The 19979-nt window shown below is 41.8% G+C and overlaps 3 protein-coding genes across 3 annotated transcripts; 2 read left to right on the top strand and 1 right to left on the bottom strand.

Moving 5' to 3' along the window:
* The first annotated feature begins 622 nt into the window (after positions 1-622).
* Positions 623-13841, top strand: rb1 (retinoblastoma 1). Its single transcript, XM_055514556.1, has 28 exons — positions 623-890; positions 1225-1345; positions 1779-1882; positions 2226-2360; positions 2465-2503; positions 2620-2669; positions 2856-2966; positions 3059-3198; positions 3305-3382; positions 3623-3732; positions 3839-3916; positions 4055-4142; positions 4228-4344; positions 4431-4487; positions 4601-4632; positions 4789-4865; positions 4985-5205; positions 10611-10729; positions 10853-11007; positions 11100-11245; positions 11348-11452; positions 11534-11647; positions 11753-11901; positions 11998-12028; positions 12156-12298; positions 12480-12526; positions 12651-12711; positions 13521-13841. Exons 1-28 carry the CDS (start codon positions 781-783, stop codon positions 13594-13596), a joined length of 2814 nt encoding a protein of 937 aa, XP_055370531.1. The 5' UTR covers positions 623-780; the 3' UTR covers positions 13597-13841.
* Positions 6797-9301, bottom strand: LOC114869636 (lysophosphatidic acid receptor 6-like). Its single transcript, XM_029174023.2, has one exon. It carries the CDS (start codon positions 8928-8930, stop codon positions 7833-7835), a length of 1098 nt encoding a protein of 365 aa, XP_029029856.1. The 5' UTR covers positions 8931-9301; the 3' UTR covers positions 6797-7832.
* A 1454-nt stretch (positions 13842-15295) lies between the features above and the next one.
* LOC114869904 (short transient receptor potential channel 2-like) lies at positions 15296-19712 on the top strand. Its single transcript, XM_029174457.3, has 12 exons — positions 15296-15967; positions 16063-16263; positions 16338-16502; positions 16581-16755; positions 16841-17041; positions 17111-17273; positions 17361-17453; positions 17555-17747; positions 17825-17952; positions 18027-18099; positions 18191-18308; positions 18385-19712. Exons 1-12 carry the CDS (start codon positions 15296-15298, stop codon positions 19203-19205), a joined length of 3003 nt encoding a protein of 1000 aa, XP_029030290.2. The 3' UTR covers positions 19206-19712.
* Positions 19713-19979: the final 267 nt, after the last annotated feature.

The raw sequence follows: 19979 nt of genomic DNA, 5'->3' as shown, positions 1-19979 counted from the left end.
AACCAAACCTTAGACTCTTTAAATTGACTTTTGCTGGAGCTAATATATAAGAGAGGAAATGTTTACGAATATGTCAGAAGCTTGATTTACTGCAATTATGGGATGAACGTGTCCTTTATAAATAAAGAAAAGGTACGTGTAACTATACAAACATTAAACAATGGGAACACAAGACCGACACAACAATCCCCATATAAAACAGATCGTGATGACTACAAAATTAGGTCAGACGAGCTGAAATGGACGTCAACCACAACACTGGCCGGTGACCTAGTTTCGCTCTTTGTGGAACGTCTCGCTGGCGGGATAAATGCTAATAAGCGGATATTGCGTAGCGGTTTTCCCGCGTTTTTATCCCGTGAGTTAGGGTTTGTTCGTTTTCTTTGCTCAAGTGCCCAAAAGCGAACGTACACTTTCCTGTGTTCTGACCAGATGTTGAGATAAACATAAGGTAATTTATGATTTGGGTGTAAAGCGCTGGAATTAAACAGAGCTAAACTGTTAGAAACACTCGGTAAAGAGCATTATAATCCAGGGATTGCAAATATTAACCGTGTCGGCGTCGGACAGTTGAGTAACCGCCCACATCGACATACCGCCGCGCGCCGCGGTGTAGAATAACGAACGCACACTGTTGCAGGAAGTCAGTCGGGTTAGGTTGAATTGTTTCCACGGAACTCGTGCTGTGGGATTTAAACGTAGGAACTGTTATTTGTCAGAATAACAACACCGTTTTGCTTTTAACAGTAACGTTGGCCTGTTTGTTGCCGGGATACCAGGATGCCACCTAAAAAACGCAGCTCTGCGGCGTCACAGAGCAAGGAGCCGAAGCCTGGGGCTGAAAGCGCCTCTCCAGACAAGAAAGACGGCTCAGAGTTCTCTGTTAAAAAGTAAGAAAAGTCAGGTTTCCCAGTCAGGCCACGGCCTTCGTTGGCTTCCAGCGAGCGACTTGGCCGCTACTTGGTAAAAAAACGACAGATTAGCCCAACGTTTAGCTAGTTCATGGGTTATCTGGCTTGCTTTTAAGAGGACTAGCTAACTAGCTGCTTTAAACGAGCAGTGCCAGCAAATACGTGTGTCACAAATAGCAGGTCTCTTATTATGTCTACATGCCCTGTAACACTGCTATAACACAAGGTGTCCGCCGTGCCCCGGCTCCAGGGGGCTGTTGTCATCTCTGTTTGCGCTCTCCGTGATGCTGATGTGTGGCCTGTCCACCTCCAGGCACAGAGACAAGGACGCGGAGTTCGTTGCCCTGTGCAAAAGCCTCCATGTGACCGACCTGGTGTGTGACCGTGCCTGGACGCTGTGGAAAAGTGTGGATGAGTCCGCGGATGAGGACGCTGTACGTATTTATGTCGATGTTGATGCTGTGCCACCCAGTAAAAGCATTGGCATCCTCTCACATTGGGCACAACTTGCTTCTTTAAATGTCTTTAGATCAAACTTGTTTTTATTAGTTTCTACAACATTCAATATAGGAGGTGGTGTTGATTCAGTGACTATTTGTAGTATTCCTCTCATGCTGTAAGTTGTTCAGGTGCAAATAATGACTTTCTGTTTTAAACCATATCTAATTTTTTGTTCAATTCAATTTAAACAGACTGAAATGAAGCTAAATAAACACACAGTTGTATAGTCTGATTATGGTTGCAGTTGTTCTTTTTATAAAATAAAATGTTCTCTGTTATAACTGTTCATAATTATAGAACAGTGAACAGTGACTATTAAAGCTTTTGACATTTGTAAGATTTAAACTTCAAACACTTTTATTTCAGCGTAAGCAGCAAAAGCTGTGGGGAGCTTGTCTGTTTGTGACTGCGACAGACATGGATATCGCTTGTTTTACCTTCACTCAGGTTCTGAAGGCAGTTAGTCTAAGGTATGTACACGATCCAGGTTATTGGCAAATATCTGTCAGAATGTTGTTGTTATTTAACCTATGTAAATAAATACTTAAACTGTAATGGAAGTGAGAGGATATGCTGCATATTTTATTTATTTATTTTTCATGAGCATACCCACAATACTAGAGCACTTTGATGCTGATGTGTCATATATCAAATGTTTTGTCTCTGAAGGAGAAAAATCTATCCTGCCTTGCCATTATTTAATAGTTAATGCATATGTAATTATTTAATCAGTCCAACAGATTAGATGTTCTTTTTTAGGTTTTGTTATTGTTTTTGTTTCATCTATTTTTGCGCATGTGCATTCTTCTGTAGTGTTAAAGAGTTTGTGGCTTTGGTGAAGAAGTTGGATGTGAACTTGGATACAATCAGCACCAAGGTGAATTCAGCACTAACGCGTCTGGAGAAGAAATACGACGTGATGCTAGCTCTGTACCAGAGATTTGAGAAGTAAGTCATAACATATAACATTAATCCGTTCCAGGTCATTGATCCACGTAAATCACTGAAACACCGTTAAATGTAAATGACTAAAATATGTCTTCGGGTTTCAGAACATGTAAGAGCATCTTTGCTGAAGTTCCTGATGGCACGTAAGTCTGTTTTTTTTTAACAAGACGGAAATGTTGAGTTTTTTTAGGATCTTTGTTGCCTTTTGTTGAAATGTGATACTGGAGTGTGAATAATAGTTCAAGTATTTAATTTTAAGGGAAAGGAAGACCATGCGCAGCTGTTGGACTATGTTTCTATTGGCCAAAGGTAAGTTAAACCTTAAAAACAATGAGGATCAAGGCATTGATATAAATAATAATTAGTTTTTATGTTGTTCCAGGTTTGTTTCCAGTCCTTCCTCCCTTATGTTTAGCTGGAAACTTCTTCTCTTCATAGTTGGAATCAGTAGCATTGTGATAATAATTCGTACATACATTACTTTGCTGTCTGCAGGAAGGACCTTGCAGATGGAGGATGACCTTGTCATATCATTCCAGCTGCTGCTTTGTGCACTGGAGTTAGTCGTCAAGCGCAGCCCTTCAGAGCTTCTGCAGCCTCTTTACAGTGAGCCACAGTTTTATTTAATAATCTGTCTGTAAGACCTCTCATGAATAAACAAATTATGTTATGTTAATAATGTTTTCTTTCAAAATCAGTCACAAGCAAAGCTCAAAGCCCCCCACAACGAATGTCCCGTCGTAACCAGAGCAGAGCTAAGCCCCGACCTCCAGAGCCAGAGGTGGATGTGGAGCTTCTCGAAACCTTGTGCAAGGAGAATGATTGCAATGCAGACGAGGTCTGGTTCTCGTCCCTTTGCAGCTCATATAGTTATTATTAACATAGACAAAACTCTGCTCTTTGAATGTTCTTGTTCATGATGCCAGTTGTGATTGTAACTGCAGGTGAAGAATGTTTACCAGACCAGCTTCTCTGCTTTCCTGGACTCGCTGGATCTTTCAAAATCCCCAGATTTTCCTCAGGTATAGAGGCAATTACTTCTCTCTTCTAACTGATTACTTACTTCTAGCTTTTGCTATTTGATTTGTTTATATTCATAAGGGTTTCAGGATAGATTATTACAGATGGATACATACTAGTAATAGCAGGTGATCTGTGGTACATATCTAATAGTAAATTATCTTTCATTCATTTGATTAGTTTGAGAAGAAAGAATAATGATACACTTTAGATAATTAGTCTGTATGTAATTTTAATCACAGGTGAACGACCTCGACCAACAATATGAAGAGCACTACCTCAAGAGTAGAGACATTGATGGACGACTGTTTTTTGATGGAGATGAGACCGTTCTTCCACCTAAAGTCGAGATGTAATTTCCTCATTTCCTAAGCTTTTTTGTGTTTAGCTCTTGGGTTTGATGATCTGTTAAAGGAATAAAATTTAAAGAAACTTGCTGAGTAGTGTCTTGTGCTCAGAACACAGGTGGAGAGAACTCCAAAGAAGAACCTGCCAGAAGATGATGCTGTGCTCATCCCTCCCCAAACTCCAATTAGGTAAAGGTTTTTTTTCTTTTCATCCTTGTGTAAATTGAAAATGAAAATTACATTTGTGACCTTATTTCTCTTGCATTTGAATGCATGTTGTTGGGCTTATTACAGTTTGTAATAGCATATCTACATTTCTGTCATCAGAGCTGCCATGACCTCCATTCAGCAGTTAAGATGTGGACTCACCTCCAATGGGGACCAGCCATCTACTGCCCTAACTACCTATTTCAAGGTGGGCACCACAATGTGGAAATCATAAAAAATGCTCCCTCAAAAACTGCATCTCACTGCCTGTGTTCTCATTTTTCCTGTTAAAGAATTGCACTATCGACCCAACGCAGGACGTGCGGAAGCGACTCGAGACGTTTGAACAAGTGTTCAGTGAAAGATTTGCTCAGGCTGTCGGTCCGCGCTCTGCAATACTTGGCAAACAGGTGTGAACTCATTGAGCAGCAGTGGAAACATGCGCTGTGCTGAAAGGACTGAAATAGTTAACATGCATATTGTGTTTGTCTGTCAGAGATTTACCCTCGGTGTGAGACTGTATTACAGAGTCATGGAGGAAATGCTGAAATCGGTACAGTTGTTCAATTCAAATTTTTGTCATTTATTTAAATTCTATACGTTTTTTTCTTTAATTATTTGGGCGTTGGTATAATTGAAATATATACTTTGTTTTTGACTTTAAAGGAAGAGAAACGTCTGTCTGTACAAAACTTCAGGTATGTTGTGGTTTTTACAGTGTTCTCCAATTACTGGAGAATTGTGATGCCTCTGTGTTGATGTGCATTTAATCTAAACTATATAAATTACTTTTGTAGTTTTGGTCTGTAGTGACGTTCATTATTTTAAGATGAGTCTTATGACTTAATTTCCAGTAAGCTCCTCAATGACACCACGTTCCACACGTCACTGTTGGCCTGCGCTTTGGAGGTGGTCATGGCAACATATGGAGGTGTGTCCTGACATCTGCTCACTAATAAGCTCTGCTAATTAATAATGCAATTTTATTTTACAAATATGTAAACATGTTGCCTATGTGTTGTAATTATGTTGTGTGCCCCTCATTTCTAGAGAGCGGCTTTAAGAGTGGAGGATACGGCAGTGGTGGCGGAGACCCGTCTGAAACCGATGTGTGTTTCCCCTGGATACTGGATACGTTCAACATCGCTGCCTTTGACTTCTATAAGGTCATCGAGAGCTTCATTAAGGCTGATCCCACTCTGAACAAAGAGGTCATTAAACACCTGGAGACCTGTGAGAATCTCATCATGGAGAGGATTGCATGGAGAACGGTCAGTTTTGTTTTATTACTACCACAGCATGGGAATGTCACTGCATTTAATCAATTGTACATCTATGTAATGGGATATAAATGTCCAGCTCTAGAATTTTTATAAGAATATATATATTCTTATTACTATTAAAGGAGACAGCTTATATTGCTTTTCATGCTAAAGAATATTGGACTTTAGTGTCTAAATAAGCAGTCTTTTATGCCAAACAGCCCTGTAGACTGCACACTGGCCAGAGTCCAACTCTGTAGAGAACCTATGTGGGTTACACAGCACCTTGCATCACGGCAGCAGTTGCTTAGCTCTCTGTGTCGCTGGAGCACATGGCTATCTCTGATTAAACAGAGATAAAAGAGATTAAAGAGAGTCATATAAATGTAAATGTACTAGAATGTCAAAAAAGTGGATTTTGCATGTGCTGGGTCCTGCAGTTCTGGCTGTGGGAGAGGTGTCTCAGCTGGTGAAGGCCACTCAGGACTGGTAGGAGACGTGGGAGAAATGAGCTTTAAGGGTGATGGTGTAGTGGTGTTGCGAGGCCATGTCCAGCAGGCAGAGTCACACTGAGCATTTGTACCAGATTGCTCCCCATAGCAGCTGTGCAACATGCAAGTGGCCAGGTCTTGTTGTTGTTAGACACCATTAGACTCTCAAAGAAAGGTAAATTACAAGAAATTCACATTTATGACTACTGTTCGTTGTGTGTAGACACTGTTTGTGCATACCCAGACAACTCATGACAAGCCCAAGCAGGAATATGAGGGGCTTTAGCACATAACTGGTGTGCACAGTGCTGTTACGCAGAAGGTGTTAGAACACTCGTCATATTCAGTTCAAGTACTGACCCCTCACTGTTTCACAAGCACAAGTAGGAAATTATTTTGGTTCGTGTAAACACAAGATGGAGGGAGGGATCATGATTGGCAGCATCTGCTAAAAACAATTAAACATTTAAACTGTGGTCTTGACGAGACCTCTCATTATCATATAATGATAACATATTGAACATGACAGACCAGATCTGTCTGTAAATTAAAAGTTATAGTCAAAAAAAAAAGTTATAGTCAAACCTTTGTGTAAATTGGTTTGTAGATTCACATGTGAATATTGTGAAAATGAATAATTCACGGTAGCAGTTGTGTTTATGGCTGCTTGTTGAAAACCTGCACATATGGTTGTAGTTAATCATTCACTCAGCTTTTCACAAAGCTGACAGTAATAATGTTCAGTGCTTGTTCAGTGCGTATAAGAGACAAATCAATTAATGTTGATTAGTGTTAAAAGCCAAAAAAGAAAATAGTTTGATACTTGTGAAAATGTATCTTTCATCAAAAGGTTTCATTTTTTGAAAGCCATCATTCATATTATCCACATCAGATTTGTTTCCACTCCGTACTTACACTGTCTCATCAGTGTAAGTGTCATCGATATGACTACTGACTGTAGTCATATCGACTAGACTGTGTTAATAATAATATGAATATGACATGTTGTTATTTCACCTTTGAGACAGTTTTGAATTAGATGAACATATGAAGTACAGAATGAAATTTGTTAATAACTGGCTAATCTTATCTTTGTCTGATTATCCTTACTAATGACAATGGGATGGTATGTTTTTTTAATTATTATTACTGCTTTGTTACAAATCTGTGTGATTATCGTGTCACTTTTCCACAATGTTAGTTTTCTGACTCTGCGGTGTTTACCTAACCTGAGTCATTAGCTCAGAAGACAACTCTGTTCTGCGGTTTGTGAATAATGTCCTTTCTGAAAGCGTGTTGTTTCCTGTCTGCTTTTGTTTCTCAAGACGTCTTTTTGCATTATTAAGTCACCCCGAGGCTTCTGTGCATCTCAGCAGGAATGTGGTTTTGCATGACCTTCAGCATTACACACGTCACATGTATTTGAGCTACAACATACCCAACTATAGTGTGCAACATTTTTATACAAACTCACTCTGACAACGATTTTTTTCTTTCAAATTTTATGAAAAGTTGCAGCAATTACTACAACCAATGTTGTAGTTGGAGCAATGCCTGGTGCAGTTCACCCATCAGTTATCAACCACACCTCCAAATATCTACCTGTGGTTAAGTTTGCTTCCGACATTACTTGTAGCTTTATGACTAATAAGACTAGAATGAGACAGATGCTAGTCACACCTTATCATATCAGTATATTTTTCTCGTTTCAGGACGAGGTCGCAAACGTAGAGCTTGCTTCGATTACATGTTCTTGAATATATTCTGAAATGTACAGTGCATTAAAAAGAGTTGTGATACTGGTTCAGCAGCAGCCAATGGACTCCTGTTACAGTGTACAACAGATACATATGCACAAGACTATGGCTTATACAACAGGCACTTTTAATAATGTATGTCTTCATAAGTACTTATGAAGAGTTTGCGTCAACATGCTGATGAAAACTATTTTCAGAATCTCCCTTTCTATTTCACTTATTGACTGAATAGGATTCAATGTCACAGCCTCAGAGTCACGATTCTTTGTAATGTCCAGTGGATGGTACAGTGTTGATGTGCTGTCATGACCTGCCAGGCCATTTAATTCCACTTGCACCCCATTATTTAGTTTCACTAGTTATCCTGACACATTAAACACAGTGGTTCTCATTCATCCATATACTTGTTATTTAACATGTTTGTTCGCAGAGTCCCGACCGTCACACTTCTTGGTGTCGTGACCGGAGTGCTCTGTCCACTCTCTGTATGTAGTCTGTTGAAAAACTTGGCGCCATTGTGCCAAACTACAGACCTGTCTTTGATGGAGCTCTGAATGGTCTCTGACGTGAAGTAGTAGATGACGGGGTCGAAGCAGCAGTTGGTCACGGCTAAGCACAGAGCAATGGGGTAGATGGTGCGCACCACCCCTTCAGCGTAGCAGTGCTTCAGGACGTTGGTGCGAAACAGAGTGTAGAAAATTAGATTTAGATTGTATGGGATGAAACAGAAGCAGAAGACGAGCAAATGCACAGTGATCATTCTCAAGATTTTCGCCTTCTTGATGCTTCCACCGCGGCTGATGGTGTTGGGCTTCCTCAGCGTCCGCAGGACCATGACCGAGCAGAAGACGTTGGCCATCAGTGGGACGATGAAGCCCACGGTGCAAAGTACCACCACCACCTTGGACAGCTCAGACTGCCACTGTTTGTTGGAGAAGTTCTCAAAGCAGAATTGTATTGAGGAGCTGGGTGAAGTTGTGTCCACGTGAATGGCCGTGACTATGCCCACAGAAATTACTACTATCCACACGGCGCAGCAGGCCAGTTTGACGTTCCGCTTGGTACGAATAGTCTGGGAACGGAACGGGTGCACAATGGCCAGGAAGCGGTCGAGGCTGATGAAGGTGAGGAAGAGGATGCTGCTGTACATGTTTGTGTAGAACAGGACTGTGGAGATCTTGCAGAGCCACGTTCCGAATGGCCAGACACGCTTAACGAAGTAAAAGATCCGAAAAGGCAAGCTGAGGACAAAGAGAGAGTCCGAGACGATGAGGTTCATCATGAACGTCGTGGTCTCGTTGCGCAGCTTCAGTGTGTGGCTGAATATGTAAATAGCCACCAGGTTAAATGAGAGTCCAACCACGAACACCAGGCTGAAGACGGAGCTGTACAGAGGGTACTTGAAGTCATCGTTTTTGCTGCAGTTCATGTCATTCTGCGTGCCGTTCAGCGGACTGACGTAAAGTTCTAGTGAACTGTTTTTCATCTTCGGATCAGGCTGGTACGTTTGGAACCGAGTGAAAGCCAGAAATCCACATTCAGCTTAGAAGTCCAGCCAACAGGCAGGAAAAAATATATATTTTAATAAATGTTAATGGAAATCCAAAGAATACCTGTCTTATATCCTCAGTTTGTCAGCTTGTTTTTTCCTCATGTGGAACGAAAGTTTTATATTTCCAGAAATCCTCTTTTAAGTAGAGTTTTTAATCCTCTCAGTTCTACTTCACCGTGAGATAATGTTGATTCCAGCTTGTACACGTCACGTACCTCGCTTCTTGCGTGTGAGCAGTCGTTTAGTCCTTCCCCTGTTCTCCTTTTGGTTCCTGCAGCAGCCCTGCACGTGCAGCCGTTACTGGATTGAGGTGGTGTGCGACTTTTCCTCAGAAGAGGCTGCAAATCAGGGGCTGTGTGCCGTCAGGGAGGAGCCTTTCTGACGGTCAAAGTCCTCCCACTGCTGCTTTGTTTTTACATTTACTATAAATTTGACTTGAGATTATATCAGGACATAGTTCCCCATTTTTTTCCCCCTGTTCAGTTACAGGCAGCGATTTGTATGATTCATTCATGATGATCAGATCCAGAAACTTAAATCACTTTTACAATATTTAATTGCTTAATTCTACCCCCCCCCCCCCCCCCCCCAAACAAATAAATAAATTAATTTAAGTGTGACCTTAAAACCTGATTGAGCAGTTGATATTGAATACTTGCTTGATTTAATGGTTTTACTGGACCTCGTAACATTTAGCGCTGTTGCTAATGATTATAAAAATCAGTAAAATAAAGTACTCATAAATTGTGTCAGTAGCTTCACAGAGTCAAGTTTGTGAGTAGTGTACGTTAGAAATTGCACATCCCTGAAGTGTATGTTCAGCCATGTCAGTGGGGTCACCCGGTCTCAGCAGGTCTAATAGGAGGAATGTTCCAATACCAGGTCTGTACTTGCCGTCATTCTGTTACGTTGGCTGGCAAACCGCACCCACCTCCTTGTGAGCTCATTTGCTTTTGTCTGCACTTCCACATTTTCAACTGCAATACTGATCTGCATGGGTTTTAGTGTTTGTTGGCCAACGCAAATTAGTGCATGCGTCTGAAAGTTTGATTTGAGGTGGCATGGTATTTTTGGTTGATAAATGATTTGTTTTTATGAAGGGAATTTCCATGACCATCACTAAAGGCAGATAAGCAACTGAAGGGAGTATCCTTCAGTCAACATTACGTATGGCTCTGTCAGCTCACTTCTTATGTTTAAAATACATTTTTTTTACACATGTAAAAGGTAAAGTACAATGAATAGAAGATTATTTAAGGTAAATTTAAATTGACTAATCATAAATAATAAAAATAAATAGATACATAAATAAATAAAAAACAGTAAAGGTTCATGCAGTAAATCATATACAGTATCTAACCTCTACAGACAACAATACCCACTGATAATGTTAATGTTAGGATAACAGCAGGATTTATAATTTTTCCTCACAGATTAGATGAAATGTGTTTAAAAGCAACAGAGGTGAAGAAGTTTTCACCTTGACCTGCATGTGGGTAGATGTACATCACAGCTGAATTCACATTTCAGTTAGCAGCAGGAAAAAGCTTCTGTGTTTGGCCCCATTCACTGTGGTGTGGTGCTTGTTTTAATGTGACTATTTCGCCTCCTCAGGGCTCCTCGCTGTTTGAGCTGCTGAAACAGGAGCATGAAAGTGGAGCGGCAGTGGAGCAGGTGGAGACGACGGCCAGCTTCAGCCAACCTCTGCAGCACAACCACACTGCAGCTGACTTGTAAGTCTGCGACGACACCGTCACGTGTTGGCGGCGGGTGTTTGGCAACTATGACACGGCCGTTGTAAAATGGCCCTGAGTCATAAACGATCACGCTCATAAACTGATCTGTCATGCCTACAGATATCTGTCTCCTGTGCGTCCGGGCTTTCGTGTCTTACCTCCTGATTCGCCTGCTGCATCCAGCTCTCAGACTTCCTCTCAGGCCCCAAACCAGCCGAACAGCCAGAGTCCACGGCGCACAAAGTCCAATTCCCTAAGTCTCTTCTATAAGAAATGTAATTTGTCAAGTGTCCCTCAAGTACCTCCTGTATAGCTATGTATAAACATGTATGCATTTAGTTTTAATTGCCATGTGTCTGGTCTGAAGTGTACCGTCTGGCCTATATGCGGCTGAAGATCCTCTGCTCCTACCTGCTGTCCTCCCATCCTGAACTGGAGCCCATCATATGGACCCTTTTCCAGCACACTCTCCAGTTTGAGTACGAACTGATGCGAGATCGGCACCTTGATCAGGTAACCTGATGAAGATGTAGCCGTCTGTCCTATTTCTATTTGTCTGTTTCTTGTATACGCGTTTTTTTTTTCTGCACCCTCTAAGTGCTTTTTCCTCTGTAGTTGATGATGTCAGCCATGTATGCCATATGCAAAGTGAAGAGTGTTGATCTGCGCTTCAAGACCATTGTCACGGCTTACAAGAACTTGCCCAACACCAACCAGGAGGTGGTTTTTACTATTTCATCACTACCTTTTCTCGATTTGCATTGAATCATAATAATCATCAGTTTTCCTGGCATGTTGCAGACCTTTAAGAATGTGTTAATCACCGACGGCCACTACGACTCCATCATTGTCTTCTATAACCAAGTGTTCATGCAGAGGCTGAAAACCAATATCCTGCAGTACGCGTCTAACAGGGTGAGACACCTCTCTATAGGACGCTCAGTTTGACATCGATCGTAAGATAAATGTACTGCACACACCCGCCGTACCTTCTCACTGTTGTGGCTTATTATTTTTCAGCCGCCTACTCTCTCTCCGATTCCACAAATGCCACGCAGCCCCTACAAGTTTCCCAACTCTCCCCTACGTGTGCCAGGCAGCAACAATGTCTACATCTCCCCTCTGAAAAACCCGCGTATGTCGCCGGGTATCATGACTCCTCGTTCTAGGTGGGTTCTTTACACTCTTATAACTCAATAATTCCATATTATTCATCACCTTCTGGTTAGGTCAGTTTGACCCTCAGTTTTTTTCTCCCTTTACAGAATGCTGGTGTCCATTGGTGAATCTTTTGGGGTACGAGCATCTCATCTTTTGTTTGCTTTGAGCATAAAATAATCCGGATTTAGTTTTTTATTTTACAATGAAAGTACTATTTTTCTCACTCACTCTGCCACTCTGTTTGTTTTTTTTTAAACCACAGCTGTCGAATCGGTTCCAGAAGATCAACCAGATGGTCAACAGTAGCGATCGCTCCTTCAAAAGGACTCTTGATCTCGGCTCTGCCCCGAAACCTCTGAAGAGGTTACGATTTGATGTGGATGGACAAGATGAAGCTGATGGCAGGTTGGTTACAAGTGCTTATATTTTTCATGGTCTACTACTGGATTGGTAAAATTGACTTCATACATTTTTTTACATACATTTCTTTTGAGTGAGGGTTTAGGGTGGATGGATCTATAGTTATTATTGTTATTATTATTATTGTTATTGTTATTGTTATTGTTAATATTATACATTTTTGCAGCAAATCTGGTGGAGATTCTACACTGATACAGAAACTTGCAGAGATGAGTAAGTGAAAAGCTGTTTCATATTTGCCCTCTTCATTCTTCTTCGTGTGTTCCTGGTGTTAGTGAACTGGCCTGTGGTTATGCGTTCCTTTAACAGTTGCATTTTATTCTCTCGTTCTTCTCAGGCTCCACTCGAACTCGCATGCAGGAACAGAAGATGAAGGAGGACGCAGAATCAAAGAAGGAGTAACGGAAAACTACTGAACTGACCTGCACTGTTTGTCACGACGCGAACACTACTTTCTGTTTTCACTCAGTGAAACTTGAGTTACCTTGTACATTTATTAGGTTTTAGTTTGTATTTACCTTTGAAGAGTAATGTTTGAATGCTTTTTTGTTGACTTAACTGAGAGTTTTAACTGAATTATAATCGTTTGAATTTAATTCTTCAAGTATGTTTGGTTTTAGGAGTGATAATATCTGTGTGTCTTCTTTTTGCAGTTTAATTATTGATTATTATGGTCATCATTATGCTTATGTTTTTTAAAGTAGTATTACTCTCTTCAGAAAGGAGGAACAAGAGGGAATTTAAATCACTTGCTATGCAGCAGTTTTACACATTTACTAATAATTTACTCTGAAACTTCCTTATATTCTTTTTTTTAATCGCTCACACCATGTAGTTTGTTTTTATGTAGTTTCGCAAACAAATATTCCATCTATCATCTGAAGGAAATCCATTTGCTCTCTGTAAATAGTTTTATAGCAACATTTTAGGCTGGTTTAAAAAATACCAAATAAAAAAAATGTCTTTCAGCACCAGGAATACTTTTATGTTTGCAGTCATATTTGCTTAGTGTAACTTGGATAATTTATTATTATTTTTTTTTAATCTTGAGGGAGGAAGACACACATTACAGCATTATATAAAGAAAATGAAACGTGGGCTTGATCAAAACATTCTCTACCGGAGTTTTTAAATTAAAATAAGTTCATTTTGTACTTTCTGACAATATAATTTGTTTATTATTTCTCTCCACTGTCCTTACATGCAGGTGTCAGCACGACTCTGATTTCCTAAAAGCAACACTAGCCAAAGCCAGACGAGTGGTTAATTATTTGATAGACTGAGCATGATGATGTTTTCTGTTTTTATTTTGCGTTTGTTCTCTTTATGCACTGACAGTGTTGTTATATTTCTGTATTTTAAATTACATTACAGATTTTCAAGAAGAAAACCTTTTTAGATATTTGTCTCTTTGTTTTCATTATATCCTTTATGATTTTAGTGTTTGCAAAATAAGTAATGCAACAAAATAGAATAAATTGTGCAATTAGTTGCTTTTGATTTGATTAAAACCTCATAAAAGAAAAAATGTTCAGTCATGTTTATTGGTAGCAAGAACTCTCCATGGAAACCGTGATTCTTTTGCTCCCTCTGCTGTGCAAAACTGCAAGCGTACACAACATTACAATTTAGTGAGATACATAAAACCTCTACTGCTTGTGCTTCATTCCAAATGAAACTACACTTAAGCTTGAATCACATCTTTAAAGCTATAGAAAAAAACAAGCATTACCTAGAAAAAGTCTTTTGTTTTTTAGTTTCTGTCGTGCAAATGTATGCAAAGACTGAAGACTTATTAATTCGGAATGTCCATATTTTAGATATTGCATATTCTGAGATGGTGCCAGGATCTCATTAATAAGCACATATTAAGAATATTTCTATAATAATAAAGTAAACTGTTTAATGCTGTTGGTCAGCACTCGCATTAATGACAATTATAATTTTGGTAACTGGACAAAAAGGTTTCCAAAAGAGAAGTGCATTAAAAGGGAGCAGTGAGAATAATTGGTGATTCTTTTGCCCGTTTTCCCTTTGCTTTGTTTCCAGGTTCTCTGGGGAAACATTGACAGCTGCTGCCTGTTTGGTAAGAGCTGCCTTAATTGTACCAGGGCGCTGTTTTCACTGGGGACACCTGACTTAATTCCTCTTTGAATGCAGAAGCAGGTTGGTTTGGGCCCAGCCAGCCATTATGAGCGGGTTACATTTTAATTGGTCTTGGCCTGCTGGGGATTCAATTGAATTGTTAGTGAGTTTGAGGAGTCCTTGTCGTTAGTTAGTAGCAGGACGCCAAAGTCCTCAGTCGTTGTGTAATAAGCTCACTTATCTCTGGGTAATTTCTGGACTTCAAGGGATTTAATTCTGTTTTCACCCTAGGATCATTGATCCAGATTGGATTGGTTTCTATCACCAAGGATGGAAAACCTCACTGTAAGTGCAGCTTTTGTTTGTATTGTGTTGTATTTTCACTGAGTAAAAGGTTCTCCAGTGTATTAATTTGTATTATTTTATAGTATATTTGTGATAAATACTCTAAACTTACTGTAGTATATCAGACCCTCTACACACCTTTCAGAATCTTGAGCTCCTAGGGAGTTGGCATCTGTCGGAACCAGCTTCACAAGAGGGGCAAAAAGGCTGATATAACTCAATAATTCCATATTATTCATCAGAGTCAGTGTTGTCTTTCAAGGCTGTTCTTTGAAATGTTTCTCATAGACATAATTGCTATTAATTCTTTTTGATATCAGCCATTTTCATTTATTTAATCTATTTTTTGTGCTGTACAACACTTTGGAAAGTGTGTCATTATAAATGATTATGTTTTAATAAGAATATGATATCTTTATTTGCTAGAAATCAACTTTAAGTGCAGTTTAAATTTAGTACACAAATAGCACACACATAACAGGGTGTTAATGAGTGCTTTGCCGCTGCTGACTGTCTCTTTCCATCCCTCAGCCTGAGCAATGGCGCGAGATTATGAACAAAAAGATGAAGTTCCCCCCAGAGCTCATCAGCGCAATTCAGGAGGGGAAATCGGAGCTGGTGGGCGGCCTGCTGAGGACCGGCGACGGCATCATCCGCCAGCTGGAGGAGTCTGAGGATCGCCAGTGGAGGGAGGCCCTCAACCTCTCCATTCGCCTGGGGAACGAGGACGCCATGGACGCCCTGCTACAGGGGGTCAAGTTCGACTTCCGGCAGATCCACGAGGCCCTGCTCGTCGCCGTGGACACCAACCAGCCCAGAGTGGTGAAGCGCCTGCTGGACCGCCTGGACCAGGAGAAAGGCAACAAGATGGACGTGCGCTCCTTCTCCCAAGCCATCTTTGACCACTCCATTGACAACTCCCAGTTTGCTCCTGGCGTGACCCCTCTGACCTTAGCCTGCCAGAAGGACCTGTACGACATAGTGACCATGCTGACCCAGAAGGGCCACGTCATCCCGTGGCCCCACAAGATCTCTTGTGCCTGTCTGGAGTGTCGCAACGGGCGTCAGTACGACCTGCTGAAGTTCTCCTTGTCCCGAATCAACACCTACCGTGGCATCGCCAGCCGGGCCTACCTGTCCATCACCTCTGACGACGCCATGCTCAGCGCCTTCAGTCTGAGCAAGGAGCTGCGCAAGCTTTCGCAAAAGGAGCCCGAGTTCAAGGTGTGGGGACTTTCTGAGCGGTTCTAGCGTGTGTGTGTGTGTGTGTGTGTGTGTGGTTCCTCTACTCACGTTCCTGGGGGACCTCTCTCCTGCAGCCCCAGTATCTGAACCTGGAGCAGCTGTGTCAGGAGTTTGCCGTGGAGCTGCTGGGCATGTGTCGCAACCAGAGCGAGGTCACCACCATCCTGAACAGCTCTGGAGACGAGAGCCACGACCGCGCGGACGAGCAGGCCTTCGAGGAGGGGATCCCCAACCTGTCCCGCCTGCGGCTGGCTGTCAACTTCAATCAGAAACAGGTAGCGTGACGCTGTGGAGGTCAGCGAAGGATGAGGGGAAGGAGACATTAAACATGGCCGTGCCCCCCCCCCAGTTCGTGGCCCACCCGATCTGCCAGCAGGTGCTGTCATCTATCTGGTGTGGAAACCTGGCCGGCTGGAGAGGCAGCAGGACGGCCTGGAAGCTCTTCGTTTCTGTGGGGATCTTTCTCACGATGCCCCTCCTCTGCCTCGTCTACTGGATAGCACCGAAGTCAAAGGTGATTGTCTCCAAAAGCAGATTTTGCCATCATTTATAGTAATGCCTTTTTTTTCCCTCACTTCTTTTTTTTGCACAGGTAGGAAAGATACTAAAGATTCCTGTTATCAAGTTCATCCTTCACTCAGCCTCCTATTTATGGTTTCTTATCATATTACTTGGAGAATCGATAACAATGGAGATGTATCGAGACGCTTTTTCTTCCCGGGACCAGAACATCCTACAGACCTCGCTCCACATGGTGTGGGTGGCTGGTAGGTTCTCCCTCTTTATGGCGCACGTGATGCAGTGATGACAGAGAACGGCTGTCTCTCAGGTCAAACTGGCTGTTTCCTGTAGGATTCTTCTGGTACGAGTGTAAGGAAGTGTGGATCGAGGGGATGCGGAGTTACTTGCTGGACTGGTGGAACTTCCTGGACATAATGGTGCTCAGCATGTACTTGGCATCTTTTTCGTTACGAGTGCTCATCATGCTCAAAGGTCAATTCCTCTGCCAAGGCCACAACGACACAGCCGAGTGCACCTACTTCACTCAGACCGGTGAGAAACCAGTCCCTTCCTACTCCAGACTGTGTGATTTGAGTTTCATTGTTTGAAACCCTCCTTCAGCGCGGGACAACTGGCATCAGGAGGACCCCCAGCTGGTGGCGGAGGTGCTGTTTGCGGTGACCAGCATGTTCAGCTTCACGCGGCTGGCGTACATCCTGCCAGCACACGAGTCTCTGGGAACGCTGCAGATCTCCATAGGGAAGATGATCGATGATATGATGAGGTGAAACCTGTCCCACTTAATTATGCATCATGTTTGTGCACGTCACAGAACCAACGTTGTTGCTGTTGTTGTTTCTTCTCCTTTTAGGTTTATGTTCATACTGATGATCATTGGAACAGCCTTTCTGTGTGGTATTAATAATGTCTATGTTCCTTATGTCGAATCGCCACAACTTGGCAAGTAAGAATGTTGGATATTCAGCTTTGTTTAGTGCAGTGGTCAATAAAAGTTACACAAGGGCCACAGATTTTAATATGAATGACTCTGACCTGACTTTGCAGGTTTAATGAGACGTTCCGCTTCTTATTCTGGACCATGTTCGGCGTGGTCAACGAGCAGTACGTGGACATGCCACAGTTCGTGTTCGCAGAGTTCATAGGACGGATCCTCTACGGCGTCTACACCCTGGTCATCGTCATTGTCCTGCTCAACATGCTCATTGCTATGATCACCAACTCCTTTCAGAAAATTGAGGTAAAGAAATACTTGCATGTTATAGTAAACAGTAGAAACTTAAGCTAGGTCTACATGTTACAACCATCTTGTTTCAGGATGATGCTGATGTTGAGTGGAAATTTGCCAGGTCAAAGCTGTACCTGAGTTACTTCAGGGAGGGGCTCACTATGCCTGTGCCCTTCAACATCATCCCCTCACCAAAGGCCTTCTTTTACCTTTTAAGGTGAGCACCACTATGTATAAAAGACCTTGTCCTATAATGTTTCTCCAGCTTATTCATTCTAAATGTTCTTTTAGGAGTTTCTTTAGGCAAATCTGTTGCTGCTGCACCTCAAGCTCTGAGCAAACGTATCCTCCTATAGCCTCCATGGTGAGTGTGGGTAAATGCTGAAATGCAGGAGTTGGTGGGAGTCTAGTAAATCACTGCTGGTTGTGATACTAAGCATGCGTTATGTGATAAGTCACCCAATCAGGGACCTGAAGACAGCCAGCTGTCCTACCGGCGGCAGGTGATCAAGGCTTTGGTGCAGCGCTACATTGAGTCGGCTCGCAGGGAGTTTGAGGAGGCTAAGAGGAAAGGTAGGAAGGTTCAGACTGGGCTTTGCTTACACTTTTCTAAACAAAAAGTGTTTGATTTTGTCTTTGCTTCCCTCAGATATTGGTAATCGCATCACTGAACTGAGCAAAGCTGTCTCCCGAATGCACGGTGACATGAAGGTGGTCCAGCAGCTACTGATGAATGATGGAAATGTGTCAAAGGATGCACTGACTCAGGATGGTTCGTCAATACTGGGAAAATACATCATTGGTGCCAAAAACAACTTTAGAGGTTTTAACAGTGGACCAGTGAAAACAGGCTCTTTAGTTAAAGTGACAGTTCACCATGAAGAGGAAGTGGTGGACGAAGAAAAGTTTGATTCAAAGCTGGAGTCAGATCCTCAAGAGAATCAGGATCAATGTGAATCAGACGAGTTGACGAAGGTGACAGACTGTGATTTGATGACGATGGAGGAAGGTCGAGCAAAACTAGAAATAGAGGACAAGAACGAAGAGTTAGACTCGGACACAAATGAAAACAATGATAGTGAGATCAGGGAGGAGGTAGTGGGGGATGATATTGCAGAAGAAGAGGTGAATACAGAGAACGTAAATCAGAGAGAAGACTTGGTCACAGACACAATCACTGAGCAAAACGAGTTCATCGAAGTCAGCAATGAAAAAATAGACACTAAAAAATTAGTGAAGAAGTTCGAAGACATAGAGTTGCAAGACAAAGGCATGGAGGGAAGACGGGGAACAAGTAGGAAGTTTGGGAATAATACAGCGCAACATGAAGCAAAGAAAACCATTCCCTCGCCTTCAGGAAGCAGTAGCTCCCAGGACACAGGCTTCGGTTCCAGGGAGGGGGAGGGATCGATTGATGGGATGGTGGGAGAAACAGATCAGTTTGATACCGATCCTTCTGTCGCATCCTAAAATGAGCAATGAGCCACCAAATTGTAGCAGTAGCCATCAATTCACGACTCACTGTAGACAAACAGACCGATCAGTAAAGTAGTTATAACTGTGTAATAATCACTACTCTTAAAAGTAAAATACATCATTTTCATGAAACAATTTCGCGAACGTGTCGGAAACATCAGCTCTTTGTTGAGGCTGTGGCTTTACGTTGCCTCCGTGTTTGAGTAGGTGCCACACACACCTGATGCTACAGTGTAACAGCGCAGGTCTCAGCTTGTTTTACACTTATTGCTCCCATGGGTTCACATGAACATACAGTAGCAGTTTATTATTTCATCATCTGTCCCAGGACACAGGGCCCCCAGAGTTCCCTTTGCTACAGTGATACCTGACTAATGTCTGTTTATCCTGCTACAGAATCCATGTCCTCACCAGCCAACCTTTAGTCACAGATACTATTATTTCTCCTAAATGACTACATATTTTATTAAACACTAGCCATTAAATCCCAGTTAACAAGCTATTATTCCAAAGTATCTAACTGAATTTTTAGATCTATTATGCAAATAATGGGTGATGAATTATATTTAACATTTACAAATATGAAGGTACATGCATAAGGATTCCAATGACAATACCGTTACTTAATGCTGTCATGTACCAAATAAAGAACTTCTATCATCGTAATAAGTTTAATTTCCATACATGTTCCTGTAGGCACCTACAGTCATCAATAAGACATACTACACAGAGGTCAAAATAAAAAAAAGGGCATATAATAATTCATCA

This window comes from Betta splendens, chromosome 14 (assembly GCF_900634795.4).
Source record: "Betta splendens chromosome 14, fBetSpl5.4, whole genome shotgun sequence".
NCBI lineage: Eukaryota > Metazoa > Chordata > Actinopteri > Anabantiformes > Osphronemidae > Betta > Betta splendens.
This window is presented reverse-complemented; position numbering and strand designations above follow the sequence as displayed.

Excerpts from the sequence above, each read along its gene's own strand:
- rb1 (XM_055514556.1), top strand. The coding sequence starts at position 781 with ATGCCACCTAAAAAACGCAGCTCTGCGGCGTCACAGAGCAAGGAGCCG. Across the intron at positions 4,143-4,227 it reads CCCTAACTACCTATTTCAAG|AATTGCACTATCGACCCAAC; the intron begins GTGGGCACCACA and ends TTCCTGTTAAAG. Across the intron at positions 4,633-4,788 it reads CTGTCTGTACAAAACTTCAG|TAAGCTCCTCAATGACACCA; the intron begins GTATGTTGTGGT and ends CTTAATTTCCAG.
- LOC114869636 (XM_029174023.2), bottom strand. The coding sequence starts at position 8,930 with ATGAAAAACAGTTCACTAGAACTTTACGTCAGTCCGCTGAACGGCACG.
- LOC114869904 (XM_029174457.3), top strand. The coding sequence starts at position 15,296 with ATGAACAAAAAGATGAAGTTCCCCCCAGAGCTCATCAGCGCAATTCAG. Across the intron at positions 16,503-16,580 it reads GGATAGCACCGAAGTCAAAG|GTAGGAAAGATACTAAAGAT; the intron begins GTGATTGTCTCC and ends TTTTTTGCACAG. Across the intron at positions 17,953-18,026 it reads GCCTTCTTTTACCTTTTAAG|GAGTTTCTTTAGGCAAATCT; the intron begins GTGAGCACCACT and ends ATGTTCTTTTAG.